Source organism: Sphaerodactylus townsendi, linkage group LG07 (genome assembly GCF_021028975.2).
Source record: "Sphaerodactylus townsendi isolate TG3544 linkage group LG07, MPM_Stown_v2.3, whole genome shotgun sequence".
Lineage (NCBI taxonomy): Eukaryota > Metazoa > Chordata > Lepidosauria > Squamata > Sphaerodactylidae > Sphaerodactylus > Sphaerodactylus townsendi.
Window position 1 is genome coordinate 112727364 of NC_059431.1, and position 27361 is coordinate 112754724.

General features: G+C 43.2%; 2 protein-coding genes and 1 pseudogene across 2 annotated transcripts in view; all 3 read left to right on the forward strand.

The window, feature by feature from the left end:
• LOC125437067 (vomeronasal type-2 receptor 26-like) overlaps positions 1 to 27361 on the forward strand; it is a 464990-nt gene that overhangs the window by 137543 nt on the left and 300086 nt on the right. The gene's annotated exons all lie outside the window — the stretch shown is intronic.
• On the forward strand, positions 1957 to 5105 carry LOC125436349 (annotated as a pseudogene).
• Positions 14504 to 15454, forward strand: LOC125436350 (olfactory receptor 10R2-like). The gene has a single exon (XM_048503272.1). The coding sequence runs from the start codon at positions 14504 to 14506 to the stop codon at positions 15452 to 15454; it is 951 nt and encodes a 316-aa protein (XP_048359229.1).

The window sequence follows — 27361 nt, forward strand, 5'->3', positions numbered from 1 at the left end:
AGCTGCCACTGGGTGTTTTTCACTGCCTAACAGCCAGAGGCCAAGGGGCAAGCTTCCAGACTTCCTGGGATTAAAGTCAAGGAAGCCACCTTGACAAAGTAGGCCACTGATAGTGTGAGTTTCACAAAACAACCTGGTAGGTGAAGCCTAGTAGTCTAAGTATTGGAATTAAACTGGAGCCACCTGAAGGCAAAACACCTCATGATATAACTACAGTGATTTATTAAAATTGTACAAGAATATTTCCAAGAAAATAGTGAGTAGTGAAGATTAAAAGAACAATACTCAGTTAGAAGGACTCATTACACAGTTATAGCATCGGTTCAGATTACCACATGAACCCTTTCCAACCGATATCTTCCAGCAGTCAAAGTCTACTCTTTCAGAGGAGTCAGCATGGACAGACAGCTGGTAGGGATCAAAAATTTCAAGGTCGGATTAAGGAGCCTAAACTGAAAATGTTAAACCTTATGGGCAGAGGTCTGAGTTACCTGAGTTCATTTGACCAAGAAGAACCATGGCTGATGATGTCAATTAACAATGTAGCATGACAACTGGGGCAGGGAGCCAAGTATTGTGTGTAACGTAAATGTACAAGAGGACTTATCTCCAGCTAAACCTTCCCAGTTCTCTCTGATGTCTAAGTTCGTGATTTCACCTTTGTTTCTTGGATGGAAAGTGGCTCCACTATTCTTGGCCTTCAAGTCAGGTTAGAAACTGAGGCCTTTCACAGCTTGCTGAATCTCAAGCACATTTATTTTCAACAAAAATATGCACGTCCACACACTGAAGGCTGGAGAATCCAATATATTCAATGAATGTTACTTTATGTATATTTTGTTGCAGTAATTGGGCCTTCCAAAGTCTAACTGAATCCCAATAATTGTACATCCAGATTTTTTCATATCCACCCGATAAGAATCTGTTCATTTTTGAGATATATAATCCATATCTTCAATATATACTGAACAAAAATAGAACAAATTGGATTGTCAATGCTGTAATAACTAAAATTGTAACCGTGAAGTGCCGAAAAAAAAGAAATTTGTTTTTTTTCAAATCTCAGCTATAAAACACCCAATACGTGTGCATATACTGTCTAATCTTTGATGGGCCAAATTAAGGTAGTGGACATCAGAGAATTGCTCTAGCGTAAATAGTTCATAGTGGACATCAGAGAATTTCTCTGCTGCAAATAATTCATCAGAAGTTTCCTCTTGAGATGGTCAGACATTATATGGAGGGAGGAATTCCAAGTCTACGTTTAAACCAGAACCACCAAATCTCTTGATGAGTTCTAATCCAGCAATTTCATGTTGGGTATATCTTTTCATATTTTCTTTCTGTAGAACAATGGTACATTCTTCACAGCACAACGAAGACGTCCTGAGAATGTTAAAAATAGGTGTCTTGGGGAGGAACTCTGCATAGCTTTCCCCCAATACATTCTCAGGATGCCTTATTTCAGCTCAAGACATATTTTTTCAAAAACGCTTCGAAGTGCACTCCCCCCTCCCCTTAAGCTACTGAATGATGTCTCGTGCCTGGCTGCACAGGAACTCAGGAGACAGCCTACTTTTCCTGACTGTTTAGCTGTCTGGTCAGTTTCACCCTCCGCTTGTGCCTGATGCTTTGTCTGCTGTTGCAGGGATCCTTCCTGCCTCCATTTGCTGAAGGTTGCCCCAGGATGGTTGCTCCACAGGCTCCAATCCTGGGTGCATTTTCAGCCCCAGAAGTACATAGTTGTCCTCAGCTCATCCTGCCAATTCAGGCAACATTTAATTTTCCTCTTTTTTTTGATGAGCTATCTGGCGGGGGGAGTTTTTATCTGATTCCTCAAGGAACTTGTTACTCATGTTTTGCCAACTCTCATCAACTACGAAATACTGGAGAGACAATATCCTCTGGGGTTTATAAATTGGTTGATAATGCTTCTTGCCATATACAAGCCATAAATATATATTTAAAAGATATTGGAGCAAATTGCTTCCATTTGGAATGGAATCCTATGGTTTACTTCAATGTAAGTACTGTGCTTTAGGTATTCCTTCTTGGTGCATGGATGTAGTGTCAGTTTTGATATATATAGCCCTCAAGCAGAAAGGCTTCTGCACACTGAAAATTGTTTGAGCCTCAGTGGCTGAAAAACATATTTCCATTTAGAAGGTTTCTGGTCCTATTTCTGGAGTTAAGAAGGATCTCAAGCAGCGCGCCTCAGAAAGACCTCCGCAAATGACGGGAGAAATGCTGCCACACTTTGGGATAGACAATAGTCAATAGATCAGTGGACCGATTTGAAGGCTGATTCAGAGTGCTTTGGGCAACTGCTGCTTTGTTAGGCAGATCTCTGGTGCACAGTCCAGAATGTTCCCCTAATGTCTCCTCAGGGGGGGAAGGTTTCCTAGGTAAAGTATCTGTGTATCTGAATTATATAACTATGAGACTTTGAAGAATGTGACTTCCTTGTTGAGTTGAAGCAGCAGGAACAGTTCGGTCTGTGCAGAAACAACCGCTCACAGCTTGGAAGAAACAAAGACTGAGAGAAGAAATCAGAGATCTTGTTTGTGAGAAGAATGTTTTATTTCAGGAGTTAACTGGAATTGGGGCTACAATTCGGTGAGGCTGTCCCAGTGGCCCTCGGGGCAACGATCTCTGCCCCTACTATGAGTCTGCCCCGTGTTATTTTCCCCAAACCGTTTGTTTTACAATTGCTCTATTAGCAAGTCTTTTCAAATATCCGGGTTGTAGCTGCTCACAAGCGGACTGTAATTAGGGATGCCAGCCTCCAGGTGGGTCCTGGGGATCCCCAAGAATCACAGCTCATCATCAGAATACAGAGATCAGTTCCCCTTCAGAAAATGGATGCTTTGGAGGGTACACTGTATGACATTGCACCTCACTCAGGTCCGTGTCCCCGGCTTTCCCCCCAAATCTCCAGGAATTTCTCAACCTCAATCCGGCAACCCTGCCCACCCCATTCCCTTCCATTGGCCAGGAGACACCTATCAGCTTATAATGAACGACGTGACTTGAACATGTTGGGATGTTTGTTTGTTTGTTTGTTTAGTATCACGAATGTAAAAGCTTGGATTTTTATATGCCTTAGGATGGTTACAATGATCTTTATTTAGTGTGTAATAAAATAAACAGTCACTTTCTTTAACAGAGTCACAATTCCCCTTGTGTAAAGCAAAATGGAAGGATCTCTTCGAAACTTTTTTTCACGAAGTCGCTGCATCCAGTTAGTACGACTTATATCCACTTCCTCAGATTCTGCTGTTATTTATCTCATTAGAGGCTGGAGAGAGGTGTTGGGTATTTTTAGGGCTCTCTTATTATAAGTCGTTATAATTATATACATTTACGATTAATTTTAAGATCTATTTAAAAGACGCTATAGCAAAATTGCTGTCCTTCAGAATGGAATCCTACAGTTTACCTCAGTGTAAGTACTCTGCTTCAGGTATTCCTTCTCGATGCATGAATGTGGAGTCAGTTTCAATATATAGCCCTGAAGCAGAAAGGCTTATGCACACTAACATTGTTCGAATATCAATGGCTGAAAAACAGATTTCTTATTATAAGTCATTATAATTATATAAATTTACGATTAATTTTAAGGGGCTTGGGAGGGTTTTTTTTTAATAATTATACTTTTTTCTTCATTGCTTATGCCTAGCCATGTGTTAGAGCACAGGAACTAACGGTGGCCAGAATGGTTTATTTTCTTCTCAAGATTTATGAGGTAATTTTCCTGCCCCCCTCTCATTTGGATTTATTCTATGTTTTAAGAAGAGTCATTAATATACCTTATTTTCAGGGGATTGGGGAAGACTCAGCTACCTGTTGTTCTTTTACTGTAGAATAAGGATCAGAATACAAGCAAAAGGCTTCTTAATTTGTCAACAATTAAGATGGGCTTTTAATGATTGCACCATCAACTCTGATGACTGTCACAGAAATACTTTTCTGAGAAGTTGAACTCACAACATACATTGTCACGAACTGTTATGGAAGTATATTTGATACACTTTTATTGCTAGGGTTTACACACAGAATAGCTGGCATATGGTTTGTGACTGCAGTTAATTTGCACTATCACAAATTTGTAAGAGTGTCCCGGTCTCTTCCTAGATTCAATGTTGACGGACCAAGGAAATCAAAGCATGGTGACAGAATTCATCCTGATCGGATTCTCCGGCTTCCCAGACTTGCAGGTCCCACTGTTTGTGGTGTTCTCCATCATGTACTTGGCGATTTTGGCTGGAAATGTCATTATAGTCATGACGATAAGGCTCGAATCCACCCTCCATATCCCCATTATGTACTTCTTTTCTTTCCGGGTCCTCTCCAGTTCACAGTAGTCTCATAGCACATTACTTCTTACCATTGTCCCCAATATGCTTGCAAATCTTTTAAAAGAAAAGCCATCTATTTCATTTGTTGGCTGTGCTACTCAGATTTGTACATTTCTGGGCCTTGCAACTGTAAACTGTCTCCTTCTCACGGTGATGGGGTATGATCGATATGTGTGCATCTGTAAACCTTTGCATTATCCAGTTCTGATGAATCAGAGATTCTGCACTAAACTGGTTGTTCTTTCAGTGACAAGTGGTTTTTTTATTTCTACACTGGAAACCTATTTTATATTTACCCTGCCATTCTGTGGGCCAAACAAAATCCATCACTTCTTTTGTGACTTAGCGCCTTTACTTCAACTGGCCTGTGGCCGAAATTATTTGGGGGAAATTGTCATTTTTCTTTTTTGTGTTTTGGTCATAGTCTTCTCTTTCTTTCTGATTCTTCTGTCATATCTTTTAATCTTAAACACAATCCTGAAAATCCCCACCGCAGAGGGGAAGCGCAAGGCCTTTTCAACTTGCGCCTCCCATCTTATTGTGGTGGTTGTCCATTTTGGATGTGCTTCTGTTATTTATCTGAGGCCACAATCCAGATACACTTTGAACGAGGACATGTTCATCTCGGTCACATACACACTAGTGACCCCATTGCTGAATCCTGTTGTTTACAGTCTGAGGAACAAGGATGTCCAAATAGCACTCAAGAAATACTTAGGAGGAAGAACACGCTCCCAGAAGATGTGAGAGGTGCTTATGGAAGATGAAACAGGTTTTTTTAAAAATAAATCTTGTTGTAGCAAGAAACAAAGAGGAACAATGATGTCCGAATTAATATTTCTTAGTGAATGAAGCATCAGTGCTTCTGACAGGAATGTAGTTTTTTTTGTAATATCCACCTACCAATCCATAATATATAAAAGGTGAACTGTAGAGGTGATGACTCACTTCCAGCCAAACACCACATGTGGCTTTGGAGTGGGCCATGCTGAGAATGTGTAAAAACCAACACAAACAATATAGTGGAATGTGGCAGTTAGTTACTGTCTCTCATGCTTGCTCTTCATCTTTCATCTTGCTGTTCTGCTTGAATGAACACAAGCCACAAAGGACCAAATCTTTACCTAGGGACTCCATCTTGTCTGTGTGATGAAGACAAGGGGCAGGAGATGCAACTCAGAACTGAGGCAATGGAGAATTCCTAAATGATGCACCTTCAACAGTTGTTACAGTATTGAATGTAAGGTGAGAGGATTGAGTTTTCTTTGTACCATTGCTCACTTTTATGCTTAGCACGCTATCCTTGTTTATTAAAATTCCTTATATTTTGAATGCTCCAGGTCTGATCACTGTAAACATGATGGCTATTTGTTGTTGCTATCGAAAGGGTAGTAAATGGGAAGGGCAGCAATCTATGTGGCCATCCCTTGAGTGAGCTAGCTCAAAGCCATAGACCATTCCCACGTTAGCAAGTTCAAATGAAGCCAGAAATTTGGAAATTAGATACAGCCTCGAAGCAGCAATGCAGACGCAAAGAGCTAAATGTGCAAATCCATGTAGCTGAAGATACTGTCAGATTTGCTGATGGCAATGGTTACTACTCCGTGAGGTGTGATCTGCCTCCAGGAAGAAGGAAAAGCAATGGAATTGCTGAGTGGAGATTTGGGACAGCTTTAGGGACTTCTCCAACCTCCTGGAACAAATAGGAGCTTGCGAGTGTGTCCTTTCACATACAGTATCACTATCTGCGAAGTCCTTGTTTCTCCCCTTATCACCTGATGGTTTTCCAAGATACACCTCCTAAGTCTTGGGTCATATGACACCATTGGACATGGGGAAAGGAGCACTGGAACCACACACACATGCCTTTGTAATCCCAGAATGTCAGTAAGAGCAGAAGGGAGATTGTATATGAAATCAGGCCTAGATCTCATGAGTCATCAACACAGAAATCAAATCCAGACAACATTCAATGGCAAAGGTATCCCGTGAGCTGTATAATTCTACCTGGAGGCTTACTTGCTAAGATTGTTATGGGTGCTGGAATGACAGGACAGTCAGCGCTTCTAAGATATCAGCAGGCAGTTTAGGATTGCTAAGGCATCAAATAGGGGATTTTTGCCACCTTCCAATGTTATTGCTGTGATCTGCTCATCTCTTATGCAAATTAGGCTTTGAGTACATGCTCCAATGAGGTAATGCTTAGACCTCTAAAACTATTACAAACTGTTGAGCTTATGTAACCCCCATGCCCAGAATGGATTGGCCCAGAATGGGTTGACCCAGTAAGGGGGTGGAGACTCAGAGCAGCAGTAAGGCTGAAAGAGCTCTTTGGAGAAGACAAGGCTTCCAGACTCGGACCTTGATCTCTATAAGCCCTTAACACCTTGTTAAGGTAATTGCAATATTGTTGGGAACTACTGGGAAGGTAGTTGTTGTTTTTGCTATGTTGTAAATGTTGGAGTTTATTGTTTCAGGGTTTCTTTTGTGGTTGTAATGGGTGAGAGTTCTCCTGGAGACCTTCATCATGTTGCAACCTGTTCATCAAGCCCTTGGAGTCTTCAGGAGCCAGCCAACTTGCAAAGAAGAATTTGGACTTGGCAATATGAGTAGACTGTAAATAGAAGGACTTGAAATGCAACCTGAACAGGACCTTGAATTGTAACGTTACATGTTGATGTTTTAAAAGTGTAAATTGTAAAGAAAAGTAAACCATTTTGTTGTTTAAAAATTGTTGTTGCAACTCATTCCAAGTACTGCCCCACAGAACCCACAAGCTGAGGTTACACTTACAAGTTAAAAAATAAAAACACTGTCAAAAGTAGGCTTGGAATTCAGTAAAATTTGGATTTATTCGAGCAAAAAATTATCTGTTTGCCCAAATAAGACAAATAAAATTTGGATATACCCCAAAAAATCAGGTCTGTCTGATTTTTTGGGTTTGTTTTGTTTTTCCGTGTTTCAGCCTCCAGCGTGTGATTTTTTTAAGTTGCAGCACCAAAATTTCAGGGTGTCATCCGGAGACTGTCCTGATGATACCACCAGAGTTTGGTGAAGTTTGGCTCAGGGGGACCAAAGTTATGGACCCCCAAAGGAGGTTCCCCATCCCCCAGTGTTTCCAATGGGAGCTAACAGGAAATGGGGGCTACCCCTTTGCTAAAGTTTGCTTGGGAGGCACAAATGCTGTGGGTGCCCACAGTATTTGCCCCTTCCAAGCAAACTTTAGCAAATTTGGCTGGTTGCTTTCACACCAGTAGCCCTGCAGGAAATAAGTGCCCCTACCCAGAGCAAGACCCCCACCAGAGTGTCCCCATTGAAACCTCTACCACAGAGCCAGCTGGGCATAACAGCAAGCCCCATTGAATTCTATGGTGGGAAAAGTTATTTTTCCCCACCATAGAACATTCTGAAGAGCCTGGCAGATTCCGTGCTCTGCAGTGGCTCCATTGTAGTCAATGGAGAATTTCTGAGTGTGTAAGCAGCCTGCACATTTTTCAAGGTAGAGGCACCAGACTTTCAAGGTGGTTTCAGGAAGCCCTCCTGATAATAGCATCCAGTCTTGGTGAACTTTATTTATTTATTTATTTATTTATTTATTTATTTATTTATTTATTTATTTATTTATTTATTTATTTATTTATTTATTTATTTATTTATTTATTTATTTATTTATTGTATTTGTATACCGCCCTCCCCGAAGGCTCAGGGCGGTTTCCAACAAAATAAAAATTTAAAACATCATATATATAAGTTAATTAAAATACATAAAATACATAAAATATTAAACTAGAGATGGCTTCAGCTATTCTATTCCCCCTTTTATGAACCCACGGGAGGCCAGATGTTTGCTTTTTATCGCGGTTGATATCATCCCGGCTGGCCAAACGCCTGACGGAACAGGTCCGTTTTACAGGCCCTGCGGAAACTTTGGAAATCCCGCAGGGCCCTGATCTCACCTGGAAACCTGTTCCACCAGGTAGGGGCCAGAGCCGTAAAAGCCCTGGCCCTTGTAGAGGCCAGCCGGATCGCCTTGGGGCCAGGGATTACCAGTAGGTCCGCCTCTGATGAACGGAGGGGCCTAGAAGGGCGATATAAGGAGAGACGGTCCCTTAGATATGCAGGGCCAAGGCCGCGAATGGCTTTAAAGGTCAAAACCAAAACTTTAAACATGACCCGGTACTCGATCGGCAGCCAGTGCAGTTGGTATAGGACCGGAGTAATCCGGTCCCTCGCTGTTGCTCCGGAAAGGAGTCTGGCTGCCGCATTCTGTACGAGTTTCAGTTTCCGGATCATGGCCAAAGGTAAGCCCGCATAGAGCGAGTTACAGTAGTCTAATCTAGAGGTGACCGTGGCATGGATCACAGTGGCCAGATCAGAACGGGAGAGATAAAGGGCCAGTTGCCGTGCCTGCCGCAGATGGTAAAAAACTGCCTGGACTGTCTGGGTGACCTGGACCACCAATGATAGAGATGGATCCAGAGTCACCCCCAGGCTCTTGGCGGACGAAGTTAGTTTTAATGTCTCGCCAAGAAGGGTAGGCAGGCCAAAAGCCACCGGACACTCCCCCCGGCCCAGCCACAGGACCTCCGTCTTAGTGGGATTCAACTTCAGCCAACTTGCACTCAACCAACCAGCCACAGCATCAAGACAACGCTGGAGAGCATCAGAGGCCGAGGTTGGGCTGCCCTCCATTGTGAACAAGAGCTGGGTGTCATCAGCGTATTGGTGACACTGCAGCCCAAAACTCCGAACTAGACTCGCCAGGGGGTGCATGTAGATATTAAAAAGCATCGGGGAGAGTATCGCTCCTTGCGGCACCCCACACATAATGGGGCGACGCTTGGAGATCTCACCCCCCGATGCCACCTGCTGTCCCCGATCTCGGAGGAACGAGATCAGCCAATTTAAGGCTGAATCTCGGACCCCGATACCAGCGAGGCGGTGGACCAAAAGGTCGTGGTCTACCATATCGAACACTGCGGTGAGATCTAACAACACCAACAGCGCCAAACTGCCTCTGTCCAAGTGTGGTCGGAGGTCGTCCACAACAGTGACCAGCACCGTCTCGGTCCCATGACCAGCGCGGAAGCCAGACTGGAAGGGATCCAGTATGTTTGTGTCATCCAGGAATCGCTGGAGCTGAGCCGCCACCGCTCTCTCAATTACCTTGCCCAAGAATGGTAAATTAGAAACTGGGCGGTAATTGGCCGGATCTCCAGGATCTAAGTGCGGTCTTTTTAGGAGCGGGCGGACCACTGCCTCTTTAAGCCGACCAGGGAAAACTCCTTGCTCAAGGGAGCAGTTGACTATATCCAACAGGTGGCTCAGCTCCTCCCTGCCAGCTTTCACCAACCAGGAAGGGCACGGGTCAAAGGGACAGGGGGAAGATCGTACAGCATCCAGGATCCTGTCAACATTCGTTGGGTCAAGTAAGCTGAAGTGGTCCAAGAAAGGACCCAAAGACGGCCCAGGGGCCTCTAGTTCACATACCATATCAATAGTGGCAGGGAGGGATTGGCGGAGGGTCAGGACTTTGTGTGTGAAGTAGTTCGCAAAAGCCTCACACCCTAATGCCAAATCAGTCTCTTTTGGACCTATCGAAGAGGTCGTCAACGTCCAAATTACACGAAACAATTGTGCTGGGCGCGAACTAGCAGATTCAATAGCGGAAGCAAAATATGCCTGCTTCGTCTCCTTCACAGCACTCTCATAGGACTTCATAAACAATCGATATGAGTGTCTTGACCCCTCATCAAGTACCCGCCACCACCCTCGCTCTAGCCGTCTCAGTTCCCTTTTCATCTTCCTCAGCTCCTCGGTGTACCAAGGAGCCGGGTTGATGCGGGTACGGAGAGGACGCTTTGGAGCGATACCGTCGATGGCTTCAGAGAGCCTGGTGTCCCAGCTCTCTACCAGCTCATCTAGAGTAGCGCCAGTGGGCGGGAGTTCCCGTAGAGCATTTTGGAACCGTTCTGGTTCCATTCGTCTCTGCGGGCGGGCTAAAATATGCCCGTCACCTAGACGGGGGGGGGGCATAGGAGCATCAATCCGAGCCTTCAGGACATAGTGGTCAGACCACGGCACTCTTTCTACAGAGGATAAGACCACATGCACACCTGCCGCAAAGACTAGGTCCAGAGTGTGGCCTCCTTGATGAGTAGGGACACCTTGATGAGTAGGGACTCCTTGATGAGTAGGGACACCAAACTTTGCTTCTGGGGCAATGGGAAGGGGCGCATTGAGAGAGTTCAGAGATAACTCAGCCAGCAGGCTTCACATGAAGGAGTGGGGAAACAAAATAAGGCTTTTGGGGCCCATAAAATTGAACCCCAGAAGCAAAGTTCACCAAGCCTGGATGCTATTACCAGAAGGGCCTCCTGGAGACATCTTGCAGGCCCAAACCTGAACCCCCCCCCCCAGCCCAAATACCTTGCATTTGGATTCACTCATATTCACGCAGGACATATTCGGCCAATTTTTGCCCAAACATGCCTGAATCCACCCAGATTTGGGCCAAATCCAGTATTTGTTTCACCCGAATCTCCAAGCCTAGACTCAAAAGCCTTTTGTAAGTTCAAGAACATCATTGGATGTGTGTATTCAGATATACCTGAGCCAGTCACAAGCCACAGTCACTGAACAAGAGCTTTTCCATTTCCCTGCAAAATGGGAAAGTGCCAATTTGGAAATCCTTAGAACAGCCAGGCTAAGTATCAGGAATTTAAAGTTTTGGTTGACTGGCACTATCAGCAAGACTGTAATGGTTTCATTCCAGATTCTACATCCATTACATGAGAAAATAAAAATAAGGTGATGGAATTCATCCTGACTGGGCTTCTCCAGTCCACCTCTCCCTCTCCTTTCCCCTCCTCTTTTTCCCTGTTGCTGCTGCTGCTGCTGTGGGAGATAGACTTGTTTTTTTTTAAAAAAAAGGCTTGTCTGAAATTTTTTTAAAAAGCATTCCTAATCATCAGGGAGGACAGAAGATGAGCAGGGGAGATTGGTTGGAGCCAGACACAGACCCTGATTGTGCTATTCCTTGTAAGACCAATTTTGCTAAATCAACATATTGAAATGAGCATTAGAGAAGTTGGAAGGATCTGGAAACATGGAACAGCAGGGAGGGGAAGGCATGGGCAGCAATGGGAGGAGTGGAAAGGGTGGAACTAGGCAGGCTGGCCTTGGGCAGAAAGAAAAGGTTTGGGGCAAAGATGTGTTCACTGGAAAATCTCCCTGCTCTGGAAGTGAAGCAAAATTAAATTCTTGCTTGCTTGCCATGGAGAGACCAAAGAGTGAAAGTGGGGCTGGAGAGAAAACGTCGGTACAAGAAATCTTGCTGCAACAAATATTTGCCCTCATCAAGTAGCAGATGCCTTGTGTATAACTGGCCAACAAGTTTGCAGTTTATAGTTTGAAAAGCTTCCTTTGCTGATTGCATGGCCAGTGAATCAAGCAATAAATGTATAGATTTTTTTTTTTTGCTTAATGCATGCTAGCCAATCTGAGGGTTGGGACTCAGTGAGCAATTGGTAGGTGAGGCTGGAACAAACAAAGGCTCATTCCGCACATGCAGAATAATGCACTTTCAAACTGCTTTCAATGCTCTTTGAAGCTGTGCGGAATGGCAAAATCCACTTGCAAACAGTTGTGAAAGTGGTTTGAAAATGCATTATTTTGCGTGTGCGGAAGGGGCCAAAGCTGGAAAGAAGGTGTACCCAGAATTTAAACGTGATGAGCCACAATGTAAACACAAGCCAATGCTGGCCAGTTTCTAGGCAGACCTGCCTAAGATACACAGATCGGGAATTTTAGAAAGAAAAAAGGACTGAATACTTTCCAGAGAATGATTGACTGTGCCAATCCAATTAGCATACTAGCTAATCAAACGCATTTTGGCATTAAATAAGTTAGGTGCAGCAGGGTCTTATCGTAGGGCTCTGGTAGAGAAAAAGCAAGCAATAGCTAGGGTGTTGTTCTTTGCTATAGCTTTCTTTTCAGCAGCATCGTTCCCACCCACTCAACTGCTATCACCTGGAATTACAAAAGGCACACTATTAAAAAAAAGTTGAGTTCAGACTTCTTATGTAGCTGTCTCTGTGCCTTGGATGACTGTCTCAATGAGGAATCCACTTCTGTCAGTGTTTACTCATGAGCTTGAGCGGATTATACTACAACACTGAAAATGTTTCTTAAAGACAGAAGTAGCATAATGTAATGACAGCAACCATTTTAAACAAAGAACAGAAGTGCAGAGATTGTTTAGGGAAGTGAAGCGATTGAAAAGGTAGAAACGTGGGCCTGTAGAGCAGGCAAGGACTACCCAGGTGTAGAAGTGCTCAAGAAGACCTTGGACAATGACCATCAGGGCTCAGGGTAAGCAACGACCAACCAGAAGCTTATCTCGTGCTTATCTCGTCTCTCTCCCACAGCAGCAGCAGCAGCAGTAGAGAAAAAGAGGGAAAAAGAAGAGGGAAAAGGAGCAGCAGTGGCGTAGGAGGTTAAGAGCTCATGTATCTAATCTGGAGGAACCGGGTTTGATTCCCAGCTCTGCCACCTGAGCTGTGGAGGCTTATCTGGGGAATTCAGATTAGCCTGTACACTCCCACACATGCCGGTTGGGTGACCTTGGGCTAGTCACAGCTCTTCTGAGCTCTCTCAGTCCCACCACCTCACAGGGTGTTTGTTGTGAGGGGGGAAGGGCAAGGAGATTGTAAGCCCCTTTGAGTCTCCTGCAGGAGAGAAAGGGGGGATATAAATCCAAACTCTTCTTCTTCTTCTTCTTAACTGAGATAGTCAAACCAGGTTAGATCACCAGGCTGCCATATTGATCTTGAGGTTTGCTGCCTGCCTGCCTGCATGGCAGTGGAGAGGGAAGCACATCACAGGGGCCTACTCAACCCAGAGAGGTCTGCCCAACCCAAATCAGTTAATGTGATCCCAGAAGCAAGATTTCTCAGATATTTCCCTGATTCTACAAGGACCTCATTATTCAAATTTTACCAACTCTCATCAACAACGAAATACTGGAGAGACAATATCCTCTAGGGTTTAGAAATTTGTTTACAGTGCTTCTTGCTGTGTACAAGCCATAAAGATATATTTAAAAGATGCTATAGCAAAATTGCTGTCCTTCAGAATGGAATCCTACAGTTTACCTCAGTGTAAGTACTCTGCTTTAGGTATTCCTTCTCGATGCATGAATGTGGAGTCAGTTTCAATACATAGCCCTGAAGCAGAAAGGCTTCTGCGCACTAAAATTGTTCGAATATCAGTGGCTGAAAAACAGATTTCCCTGTAGAAGGTTTCTGGTCCTATTTCTGGAACCATCAGTTGAGAAGGATCTCAAACAGCAGGCCTCAGAAAGACCTCCTCACATGACAGGAGGTCACTTTGGAAAAGACAATAGTCAATAGATCAGTGGACCGATTTGAAGGCTGATTCAAAGTGCTTTGGGCAACTGCTGCTTTGTTAGGCAGATCTCTGATGCACAGTCCAGAATGTTCCCCTAATGTCTCCTCGGGGGGGGGGGGGGGGGGGAGAGATTTCCTAGGTAACGTGTATCTGAATTATACAGCTATGGATACTTTGAAGAATGTAGCCGCCTTGTTGAGTTGAAGCAGCAGGAACAGTTCGGTGTGTGCAGAAAGAACCGCTCACAGCTTGGAAGAAACAAAGACTAAGAGAAGAAATCAGAGATGTTGTTTGTGAGATGAGTGTTTCATTTCAGGAGTTTGCTGGAATTGGGGCTACAATTCGGTGAGGCTGTTCCAGAGGCCCTCGGGACAATTATCTGTCTTGCTGAAATGCCTGTTTGCCTCCATTTTTTCCCTTTGTACATAAATATGTAGAGCATATATAAATAATTTAATATTAGTTTCCAGTGCTCAGTCGTTCAACGGAGGCAAAACCCACAGGCAATGACGATGGTGTTTTTCATTAGAATACTCGGCTGCTGGTGTGTAATATGATTGTATTGTCGAAGGCTTTCATGGCCAGATTCAACTGGTTGTGGTGGGATGTATATTTGACACATTTTTATTGTTAGGATTTGTGCACAGAATGCCTGGTATATGGTTTGTGACTGCAGTCTCTCCGAAATACTAATTGGCACTTTGTAAGTGTATCATGGTCTCCTTCTAGATTCAATGTTGACGGACCAAGGAAATCAAAGCATGGTGACAGAATTCATCCTGATCGGATTCTCCGGCTTCCCAGACTTGCAGGTCCCACTGTTTGTGGTGTTCTCCATCATGTACTTGGCGATTTTGGCTGGAAATATCATTATAGTCACGACGATAAGGCTCGAATCCACTCTCCATATCCCCATGTACTTCTTTCTTTCCGTCCTCTCCAGTTCAGAAGTCTGCTACACATTTACCATTGTCCCCAACATGCTTGCAAATCTTTTGAAAGAAAAGCCATCTATTTCTTTTTTTGGCTGTGCTACTCAGATTTTTATGTTTCTGAGCCTTGCAACTATAAACTGTCTGATTCTCACGGTGATGGGGTATGATCGATATGTGTGCATATGTAAACCTTTGCATTATCCAGTTCTGATGAATCAGAGATTCTGCACTAAACTGGTTGTTCTTTCAGTGACGAGTGGGTTTGTTGCATCTATAGTGGAAACCTATTTTATATTTACCTTGCCATTCTGTGGGCCAAACAAAATCCATCACTTCTTTTGTGACTTAGCACCTTTACGTCAACTGGCCTGTGGCCGAAATTATATAGGGGAAATTGTCATTTTTCTTTTTTGTGTTTTGATCATAGTCTTCTCTTTCTTTCTGATTCTTCTGTCGTATCTTTTAATCTTAAACACAATCCTGAAAATCCCCACCGCAGAGGGGAAGCGCAAGGCCTTTTCAACTTGCGCCTCCCATCTTATTGTGGTGGTTGTGCATTTTGGATGTGCTTCTGTTATTTACCTGAGGCCGCAATCCAGATACACTTTGAACGAGGACATGTTTATCTCGATCACATACATACTGGTGACCCCATTGCTGAATCCTGTTGTTTACAGTCTGAGGAACAAGGATGTCCAAATAGCACTCAAGAAATACTTAAGAGGAAGAACACGCTCCCAGAAGATGTGAGAAGTACTTATGGAAGAGGAAACTGTCTTGTCATAAATCTTATTGTAGCAAGAAACAAAGAGGAACAATGATGTCTGAATTAATATTTCGTACTGAATGAAGCAAGAGTGCTTCTGACAGGAATGTAGTTTTTTTTGTAATATCATCTACTAATCCATAATATATAAATGGAGAACTGTGGTGGTAATGACTCACTTCCAGCCAATCACCACACATTACTAATGTCTAGCCAGTTGCCACTCACACATGACTTTGGGGCAGGGCTTACATAGAATGGGTAAAATCATCTACCAATCCATGATATATAAAAGGAGAGCCGTGGTGGCAACAACTCGCTTCCAGCTAATCACCACACATTACTTATTTCTAGCCAATTGTCACACAGACGTGGCTTTGGGGTGGAACTTACATAGAATGGGTAAAAACCAACACAAACAAAATAGTGAAATGTGGCAGTTAGTTACTGTCTCTCATGCTCTCTCTTCTCAACCACAGCTGAATAACAATAGTCACTGTGCCATCTGCAGCTGCTTGAGGAGGAGCAAGCACTGGCCCCTGTGAGAGGCTCACAACTGCTGGTGGCCACAACTGTGCCATTGATTTTTGAGTGGCAACACAAGCATCCAAGAAGAGGAGCCGGTGTCCAAGAAAGAGGACGAGGGAACTGGTGACACAAGGCCAAGGGGAGAGGAAAGTCAGGAGGGGTTGAGAGCCATTAATCCACCAACAGTTGTAAGGCTGAACACACTCAAACAAAGCAGCTTAAAAAAGAAGAACTTTATTGATATATGTCGCCCTAGGTACAGGGTGCTGGAACTGAGGATTCTGGTCCTCAGTTCCAGTATTTAAACTATTTACAAAAACAGACAGCAACCAATCAGCTTTTCCCTTCCTCCCAGCTCCTGGTCTCCCATTGGTTCTGAAGCTCCAGTGAGATGTAGCTTTTCAGTTTGCTTTCCCGCACTTTTTGGAAAAAGGCGGGAACCGGTGCATGTTGGGAGTTGCAGTCCTGACAACAGTTTTCTAGAGTCCACTGCATTTGTTCATTTGTTACTGCTAGTTATTTATAATGTGTTTAGAACAAGTGACATTTTAGCTTTTAAAAATGTTTTCTCATTTTCCACTGAGTTTAAGCACAAAACAAATTGGATTCAGAGAAAGCGTTCTCTCATAACTGATATTGTGAGAGATAAAGATAAGAATGCTTTTAAAAATCGAGGCACTAAATACAGGAGACCAAACTTTAAAAGGTTTTGACACCAGAGAGGTCATGGAGGATGCATTCGGCAATGGATTTGGAGCAACTTGTGAAATCCTGGGGAGGGGGTATACCACAAATCTTGACCACCATGCCACCCATCTTGACTTGCCCTGCGGAGGATCCCGCTCTGGGACAAGGAAGTTGCAGGGGAGGACACAGGGGAGGTAAACTGTGTGTTTGAAGGACAGGCTATCTGCCCCCTGCTGGCATCTTGGAAGACTCTGTTGGTTATGTTTATGGTTGTTAAGATGACAGATGGAGTTGTTTCAGTAAGGACCATTAGGTCCAGTCTCTATATTTCTGCATAAAACTAGTTTAGTTCCCTCAAAAGCACCTGGGATCAGTTCTTTGGGGGAGTTTGAACATGTTCCTACATCATTCACAGAGTTCATTTGGAGAGTCCTGATGCTATTTGCACTACATTAGAGTGTGTATTCAGATATACCTGAGCCAGTCACAAGCCTCACTGAACAACAGCCTTTCCATTTCCCTGAAAGAAAGAAAGAAAGAAAGAAAGAAAGAAAGAAAGAAAGAAAGAAAGAAAGAAAGAAAGAAAGATAGATAGATAGATAGATAGATAGATAGATAGATAGATAGATAGATAGATAGATAGATAGATAGATAGATAGATAGATAGATAGATAGATAGATAGATAGATAGATAGATAGATAGATAGATAGATAGATAGATAGATATGTGGATGGGTGGATGGGTGGATGGGTGGATAGGGGATGGGTGGGGGATGGATTTATCTATCTATCAATCTATCAAAGATAAACAGATGGGTGGGTAGGTAGGTAGGTAGGTAGGTAGGTAGGTAGGTAGGTAGGTAGGTAGGTAGGTAGGTAGGTAGGTAGGTAGGTAGGTAGGTAGGTAGGTTGGTTGGTTGGTTGGTTGGTTGGTTGGTTGGTTGGTTGGTTGGTTGGTTGGTTGGTTGGTTGGTTGGTTGGTTGATGGATGTATATGTGGATGGAAGGATGGATGTGTGGGTCGGTGGGTTGACAGATGACAGGCAGGCAGGCAGGCAGGCAGGCAGGCAGGCAGGCAGGCAGGCAGGCAGGCAGGCAGGCAGGCAGGCAGGCAGGCAGGCAGGCAGGCAGGCAGGCAGGCAGGCAGGCAGGCAGGCAGGCAGGCAGGCAGGCAGGCAGGCAGGCAGGCAGGCAGGCAGACAGACAGACAGACAGACAAAGGTATATGTGTGTTAGGTCTTGGAACCTTAAGCAAATAAACAGACTCTGAAGTATTGATCAGCAGCATTTATTGATGAGGTATTGAAGCAACACACCTGGCAAAGCCAATTTTGACAAAACTGGCATTCACAGTTCCCTTTATTCGCAGCTGAAAACCCCCTTCCCCATTTCCCAAGAATTCATGAAAAACCGTTTTTGGAGCAGAGGCGCTCCAAGGTTGGTGACAGATAGTGAGAGAGCTACCTGGCTTCCTGCCCCATGAGATAATGGATGCATCTCAATCACCCAGGTAACTTCCCTATGACAATGTGGATGGATGGGTGGGTGTGTTGGTTGGTTGGTTGGTGGGTTGATGAATAGTTAGTGGATGATAGGTAGATGGATAGTATCTTTGTATCTATCTATGTTTCTGTCTATCTAGACAGATGGATAGATGTATAGTTAGACAGAGAGGGGGGTGGATGGGTGGGTGGGTGCATTTGTGGGCTGATGGATAGGTACATGACATGATATGCTGATGAGTGTATCACTTGCAGAGAAGAACACTATCCAAGCACAAGACAAAATCAATGCATTCCCAAAGATGTCACTTATTTGTCTTATGAAGAGCCATGGAGGATTGCTTTAGTGACTTTTGTCCTTGGCTTTTCCTTCATGAAGCACTGCAGAACCCCGATGTCAAAGCCAACAGCAGGGACCTCACCTATGCTCTCCTGATCTGCCTCTTCCTGTGCTTCTTCTGTGCTTTGCTATTCATTAGTCAACCACAACTGGTGTCACGTCTCCTCCAACAAACCTTTTTTTGGCAAGGTCTTATTGGTTGCCATTTCCTGTGTTTGGCCAAAACTGCCATGGTGGTTCTGGCTTTCCTGAGTACCTGTCCAGGAAGCAGCCTGAGGAAGAGGGTGGGGAAAAGAGTATGCAATTCAATTTTGATCTCCTGCAGTCTTTTGCTTTGTGTGGCTGGAAACTTCTCCCCCATTTCCAGATGTTCATATGCACTCAGAGACTGAAGTAGTTGTATTGGAATGCAATGTCGGGGGGGGGGGGTCTGTCACCATGTTTTACTTTGTCCTGTGCTACATGGGCTTCTTGACTATGATAACTTTTGAGGTGGCCTTCTTGGCCAGAAAGTTACTTGACAGTTTCAACAAAGCCAAATGTATCACTTTCAGTCTACTGGTCTTTTGCAGTGTTTGGTCATGTTGGGTTATTTAATTTACCGTATATTCTTGCATATAAGTTGAATTTTTCAGCACATTTTTTGTGCTGAAAAAGCCCCCCTCGACTTATATGTGAGTCAGGTGTATTTTAAAAATAGTTTAGGGTTTTCATTTTGTCGGCCACTAAGGAGCGCAGTTTTTAGGCTAATGAAACCAAAATTTCTGTGATTTTTTAAGAGGCTCTCCTGATGATACCACCCAAGTTTGGTAAAGTTTGGTTCAGGGGGTACAAAGTTATGGACCCCCAAAGGGGGTGCCCCCATCCCCATTGTTTCCAATGGGAGCTAATAGTAGTTTGGGTTAAATTTTGAGGGTCCATAACTTTGGACCCCTTGAACCAAACTTCACCAAACCAGGGTGATACCATCAAGGTAATCTCTTTCTGATACCAGCCAGGTTTTGTGATGTTTGGTTTAGGGGGTCCAAAATTATGGACCCCCAAAGGGGATGCCCCCATCCCCCATTGTTTCCAATGGAAGCTAATAGTAGATGGGACTACCCTTTTGAGGGTCCATAACTTTGAACCCCCTGAACCAAACTTCACCAAACCTGGCTGGTATCATCAGGAGGGTCTCCTAAAGATACTCTGAAATGTTGGTACTGCTAACATAAACATTCCTCCCCTGACCAAAAATCCAGTTTTGAAGGATTTTAACTCTTGTATTCTAGCTTGGTTGCTGGTTGAGCTAAGGTTTTTGTACTTTTAAAGTTATTGTTGAGACCATATTGTTTTTGTTGGTCAGCTAACCCTGGCATTGCCTATGTGAGACTAGTCACATAGATAGAAGTTATAAAGTAAAGTATGTTTCTTTTCCATTTACACAGCTAGTTTACTGTTTTTCTTTGAAATAAATATTCAAAAACATTTAACCTACTGATGCCTCAATTAATGTAATTTTATTGGTATCTATTTTTATTTTTGAAATTTACCAGTAGCTGCTGCATTTCCCACACTCGACTTATACATGAGTCAATAAGTTTTTCCAGTTTTTTTGTGGTAAAATTAGGTGCCTCAACTTATATGCGGGTCGACTTATACATGAGTATATACAGTAATATTTAGCAGACTAGCAGAATAAGAGACCATTAGACAGTTGCTGTTTTTATATAAATGAGTTTACCTTCTATTAGGAAGGGTTTACAAGGAAGAAAATAAAGAACAGCTTTCTAACCTAATACTAACTTGGTTACAAAGCTCAGCACTATGTGGTCCCACATGGTGCCTACCTAGCAAGGCAAAGATTCACCTTGTGTGGTGATCTCAACAATGTGGCCTCGTGTGTTGAGAGACAAAGAAACATACTTTACTTTATAACTTCTATCTATGTGACTAGTCTCACATAGGCAATGCCAGGGTTAGCTGACCAATAGCTTAATCAATGAACTGGCCATAAAACTCTGACCTCAGTATCTAATTAGCATGCACATAGTTAACTCCTTCATGTCTGATTTGTGACAGACACTTGCAAAGCCCAACAGGTTGTCCTTTGTTCCAACCTACCTGAGTGCCAAGGGGAAAGCCATGGTAGCTGTGGAGATCTCTATCATAGCCTCCAAAGCTGGTCTTCTGGCTTGCATCTTTGTCCCAAAATGTTACATTATTTTGCTGCAACCTGAACACAACAACCGGGAACAGCTGAGAAAAAAGAAAAAAAGCCATAATTAATTATTATTTGACAGATATCTGAGGCTGTTTCTACACAGCCACGCTCAGGGGGTGCGTTGGCGTATATGCTGCCGACACACAACCCCCCGGAACCGTTCACACGAACGGTCCCGGTAGTGGCGGGGAAGACAGCACAGCCTGCGGGAGGCTGCGCCGTCACCCGAATGCCTCACCGTCCCTCTGACCTTCTGGCGTGTCACCCAGGCCAGGGAACACGCCCCCCTGCCCTGTGCGACAGCTCTGGAGTCATAGGGCAGGGTGTGTGTGTCCCCTGGCCTGGGCAACGTGTCGGAAGGTTGGAGGGATGGTAAGGCATTCGGGAAAGGGGGGAATGGCGCCTTCCAGCCACTGCTGGGTTGAAAGTCGCTGTTTCTGAAATATTTCGCCCAGGAACCGAGGTTCAGAAACAGCGGCAGCCGTGCAAACCCCTCCCCAGGGACACCATTTTTAGCATCCCTGGGTCGCTGTATTGCACCCGTGCGGAAACAGCCTGACTCTCTTTAAGAGTGACCAAAAGGAACTGCTAGAATCTTGATGACAGCCTAACAGATACAGTCATTAGTTCAGTTAGAGTTTGTGCCAACTGATAGAAGTGGTAAGCATTAGCCAGAATTTAGCACAATAGTAACAAAGAATCCCAAATACCCTAATAGAGCTATGATTCAAAGATTCAAATGTATAGAAACTTTGTAATCCTCTGCCTGATCTTCTGCAATGTTGTGTTTGAACCATGAATAAAGTTAACTCCTTGTTCATTTAAGCATGTGTGCTGCTGGATGAGTATGGGTTTTAAAACAAACACACAAAATAAGATCTTGACCTACCACTAACTGCATTAGGATAGTCATAAATGGTGTTAGTGAGAGAATGAAGCAGTGTTTATGTCCCAACCCTGAAAATTCTGTGCACTGAGTGATTGTTAAATGAGGCTTTATGCAATATGGTGGTGTTTCTCTGAGTGAAAGAGATGGACCAGAATGCTAAAGTGTCTGGGCTGTCTATTTTAAAAGAGGCAAGATATATAATAGACGATGGTAGAGTCTCTGAATCAGTAAGGGGTAACATATGGTTACAGCTCTAATCTGTATTGAAAGGATCCATGTATCTATCTGTCTTTCTGTGGCCACATCACTGGTCAGAAAATGAAGCTAGGAGACTCAATAGGGGCAGCTGGTTTTCAGGGGGTCATGTGAGCCACCTTTCCAAACACAAATAGGTCCATGCAATCTCCAGAAACTCTACCCCTGGCATTTTGCTTTTAAAGGCATGATTTACTCAGGCACACATAGCTCATCCTGGGAGGGAAGGCGGACCCTTGAAATGGGTCACTAGCTTCAGAATGATGGTGGGCATTTCATTGCCAAAAATGATGGGAATCAGAACCTCTTTCCTGAAGTTCTTTCAACTGTTCCCCACCATCCTTTGATGTTTCCAACTCAAGCTAATGTGGTTTGTTTTTCCAGGGAGTGTGGCTGTGGTCTGGTGGATCTTTTTTTTTAAAAAAAAATATTGTATAGAATATATGTACATTTGTTACATTTAATATCTTTGTTCCATCTATACATTTTTCCTTTTTCTCCCCCCTCCCCCCCTCTTTTCTATTGGTTATTTCATGCAAGCAGCAGGAGGTTCATTCTTCTTATTCTCTTATTCCATGGTTCTTCGTTAAATCCGGCTTCTTCCATCCATTTTTCATATATTGTCCATAGCTTCATAATATCTTCTATTTTTTCTTGCCATAATATATTTTTTGTCAGTCTTTCAAAAATCTCTAAGGCTCATTCCGCACACGCAAAATAATGCACTTTCAAGCTGCTTTCACAACTGTTTTTGCCATTCCGCACAGCTTCAAAGAGCCCTGAAAACAGCTTGAAAGTGCATTATTCTGCGTGTGCGGATTGAGCCTAACTGTATTTGTTCCCAAATATATTCCAACCATTTTGAAACTGTCCATTTTTTTTGTTATCTTTCCAGCCCAACGCCAACACTGCATGTGCTGTTCTGATCATTATTTTATACATTGGTTCCAAACTTTTGTTCATTCTTATATCATCTATTATCCCCACAATTAGTAAATCATTATTTACATCAATTTTCACTTTTACTAACTGTTCTACATATTTCAAAATATTCTCCCAAAACTTTTTCACCATTTTACATTCTATAATATGCTCCTTTTTCTCCACAATGCCAACATTTTGGGCTTTGGTCTGGTGGATCTTGTTCCAAACGTTTCGCCTGCATTTGTGGCTGGCATCTTCTGAGGTGTATCACAGAGGGAAGTCTGTTACACACTGTGTCACAGTGTATTATATATATACAAAGGAAATTATGTGCACCATAAAACAATTATCATTTAGTTAAACCCTATCACCGTGGTGGTCAATTGGCCATGCTGGCAGGGGCTGATGGGAATTGTAGTGCATAACATCTGGAGTGCCAAAGGTTCGCCACCGCTGCCCTATCAGAAGCATCTGGTTCAGATGACAACACTCATTACAGCATGTCAGACAAAGTCATTTTTGGAATGCAGATGAGGAAGGTGTGCTGTATCTGCTCGATTGCTCCGAGCAGCCCCATGTGCAAAAATAAAGGGGTCAATCAGGAGGTATTGTTTCCAATCCTCTTGGAAAATCCGAAGGTGATTGAGAATGTGTAGAGCCATTCAACATCTCTTTCTCACACCTCTAAGTACGTTGTTTCATGAGTCAGGTATTTGCTGGCAATCAAAAGTGGTATAACATGAAACGAAGGTTAAACCAGAAATGATAATGTTCAGTATCCCTGAACAAACAATTCCACGTAGGCTTAAACTGATCTGAATTGGGGGGGGGGGGAGTAAGAAACCAAATATTTTTGGGTTTCCTGAAACAAATATTCAGGGCTTTGGAGTTTCCTGATAATTTGGCAGCCTGAAAAACCTGAAACTGAACTTTACCAAATTTTTTCCACTCAAGCCTAATATGTAATCCAATGACAAAATTATACCTGAAATGTGTTGTTTGGGGACAATTCAGGGATTTTTTTGCTGTCAAGTTACAACTGACTTATGGCTACTCTATAGAGTTTAAAGACAAGGGACTTCATGGGTGATTTGTCATTCCCTGACTCCAAGCTATCCTGGTGTTCCTTGGAGGCCTCCCATCCAAATACTAGCCAGAGTCTAAGGACTAAGAGTGTACGATTGGCCCAAAGACATCTTGAAAGCTTCCATGGTGCAACTAGTGCTTTGAACTTGGTTTTTCATGTCCTAGTGCAACCCCTTAACCACTGTACCCCACTAAGGCCCCCGAATCAGAACCCAGAGGCACTATGGCACCTGGCAGCATCTTTTCTGGCACCCAGTAAGTGTTTTTAGAAAGTGGGTGGAGCCATGTAGGGCTACAGACTGTTAGCTGGTCAGAGGTGGGACACTGTACCAACCACCCTTTTTCAGAATACAGAGGTGCCTGTATGCTCAAAAAAGTTGGGGGCACCTGAATGAGACATGCACAGAGAACTAACAAACATGTTTTCTTCAGGCTTTCTGCTTCAAGTGAGGCCTTGCGATTGGAACAGTTGACTTAAATACAGTTATTATTCCAAATGACTCATTGTGCATTCTCCATGGTGCCAGGTCCAGTAGGCCTATTCACATACACAAGCAACAACTCAGGCCTGAAATTTTCTATAAATATCCCTCTTCCACTCATCTCTATGGTGAGGGACTGAGAACAGATCAGAGTGTACCAGCGTAATCTCTGCCAGTTACCTCTTATTAATATATTGGAAAGTCACAGAAAATTATTCGCCGGGTTGAAGCTGGATGATAAAAAACTGGTTAAGTTGCTTTCTGATTGAGATGACAATGATATTCCAGTGGCTCTTAATTTTCCAGGTGCAGCTATTTCCAACCGTAAGCGACACACCAAGTGTTTTGTGTATCCTGAAAGACCCTGCTCAGATGACTTATGACTATTATCAGTTTGGAGACCAAATCATTGGAGGAATGGGTTCATTTTTTGCTGGCCTATTTAGTGAAATATCTTTCAGGCATTTCCCCAAAATGAAAGTTGAAGAAGACGACATGTAAGATATAAACTCCCCCCCCCCTTTTAATAATATAGACAAGGTCAAGCTATCAGCTTTACAAATAGGTTATACAACCAACGGCATGGCTACCTAAGTCATATTTCAGGATGTAATTATTACTATTAGACTTATTAAAAATTGTTCCTGCACTTTCTAAATTGTGGTATTTCCCACTCCAGTTGTCATTGTGTATTCCACAAATTCTTTCAATCTTAATGGCAGTTGTGGGTTTTTCAGGCTGTACAGCCGCAGTCTGGTTGGTATCTTGAAAAGCATGTCATAGTAAGATGTGTTTCTCTCCGTGGCACAGCTTAGAGTGATTCTGTGGTGTGGTGTATGTTTTGTTCACATTACAATCACTCCACACTAGGTCATGGAAAGAAACACGTCTCAGTCCATTTGAGGAAGGGCATCTCATAATCTGAATGAATAAATAAATTATCACAACATGCCTCTGACGATGCTGGCAATAGATGTGGGTGAAACGTTAGGAACAAAAACTACTAGATCGTGGCCACACAGCCCAGAAAACCTGCAACTGCCCCTTGATTCCAGCCCTGAAAGCCATCAACAATATATCTTTCAATCTGACCTCATGATTTCCCATTAGAGCTCTTCCTCATGCATTATGATGCTCCAGTGGTATGCCAATTGGCCATGCTGGCAGGGGCTGATGGGAATTGTAGGCCATGAACATCTGGAGAGCTGCAGGTTGCAGACCCCTGCAATAAAACATCAGACTCCCCTCCCCCAGTTTTACTACAACACTTTATTGTGTTTGTACCCTAGGCAAATTTAGGAAAATATATAATGATTAATACATATATTTTAGCTATCGCAGTTGGTGGTCAATTTCAATTCCTTGTCATTTGATCTTTCCTATTCTGTTGTAAACTATGTGTCCAGTAAAGATTATACTGTAAGTCTCAATCTGAAGATGAAGATGTTCAGTTTTACTTGAAAATGTGCAGCATATGCTAAAGAAACAACTTCTGGGTGAAGGTTGGAAACAACAAAGAAGAACACAATATCCTATCACAAGTCTACAAAGAACTGTTAATAGATTTTTAAAGCATTCTTTCTTATAAGGCTGAGGAAATGTATACTTTTATCCTAAATATATGTCCTTATTCATTATTATTTTTAAACTGATACCCGGCCCATCACTGACCACAGCCAAGATCAGGGAGGCCGACATTCAAGTTAAAATGATACATAAGACAAAAAGACAAAAGACAAAAGAAAAGTAAGACAAAAGAAAGCATTAAGATTGTCATGCCCTTATATAAAGCTGTGGTGCGACCGCACTTGGAGTACTGTGTTCAGTTCTGGTCGCCACATCTCAAAAAGGATATTGAAGAGATAGAAAAAGTGCAGAGAAGGGCGACGAGGATGATTGAGGGACTGCAGCACCTTCCTTATGAGGAAAGGCTGCAGCGTTTGGGACTCTTTAGTTTGGAGAGGAGACGTCTGAGGGGGGATATGATTGAAGTCTATAAAATTATGCATGGGGTAGAAAATGTTGACAGAGAGAAATTTTTCTCTCTTTCTCACAATACTAGAACCAGGGGGCATTCATTGAAAATGCTGGGGGGAAGAATTAGAACTAATAAAAGGAAACACTTCTTCACGCAACGTGTGATAGGTGTTTGGAATATGCTGCCACAGGAGGTGGTGATGGCCACTAACCTGGATAGCTTTAAAAGGGGCTTGGACAGATTTATGGAGGAGAAGTCGATTTATGGCTACCAATCTTGATCCTCTTTGATCTGAGATTGCAAATGCCTTAACAGTCCAGGTGCTCGGGAGCAACAGCCACAGAAGGCCATTGCTTTCACATCCTACATGTGAACTCCCAAAGGCACCTGGTGGGCCACTGCGAGTAGCAGAGAGCTGGACTAGATGGACTCTGGTCTGATCCAGCTGGCTTGTTCTTATGTTCTTATGTTCTTAAAGCAATTCCAATAAAACAGTTGTGCAGCCATTATGACATGTGCAGCAGGAATGCTCTTAAAATGTGTCATGAGTATGGAATTGGTGTGTCATGCATAATGTGTTTTTTTTTTCAGTACAGTGCCAAAGGTCTACCGACATGTTCTGTCCTTGGCCTTTGCTGTGAAGGAGATCAATGAGAATCCCGACATCCTACCGAATGTCAGTCTTGGTTTCCACATATATGACAGTTACTTGAATACGAGGATGACTTCTCTGAATACCCTGAAACTTCTAACCTGCCAAAATAGGATGGTCCCCAATTTCAAATGTGACAAGTCGAAGAATTTGATTGCTGTCGTCGGTGGTCTGACCTATGAAATATCCCTTCAAATGGCTAATATCTTAGAAATCCACAAGGTACCTCAGGTAAAAAAAAAATGGGCACATCCATGAAGCATTTCAAGTCTTATATCATTATATTTTATTGTGAACTGGGCCATTGACTGTGGATTGAGAAATCCCCAGAATGGAGCCGGGAACATGTGTGGGGGGGAGGGGGG

Coding starts and splice junctions, on each gene's coding strand:
- LOC125436350 (XM_048503272.1), top strand. CDS start 14,504: ATGTTGACGGACCAAGGAAATCAAAGCATGGTGACAGAATTCATCCTG.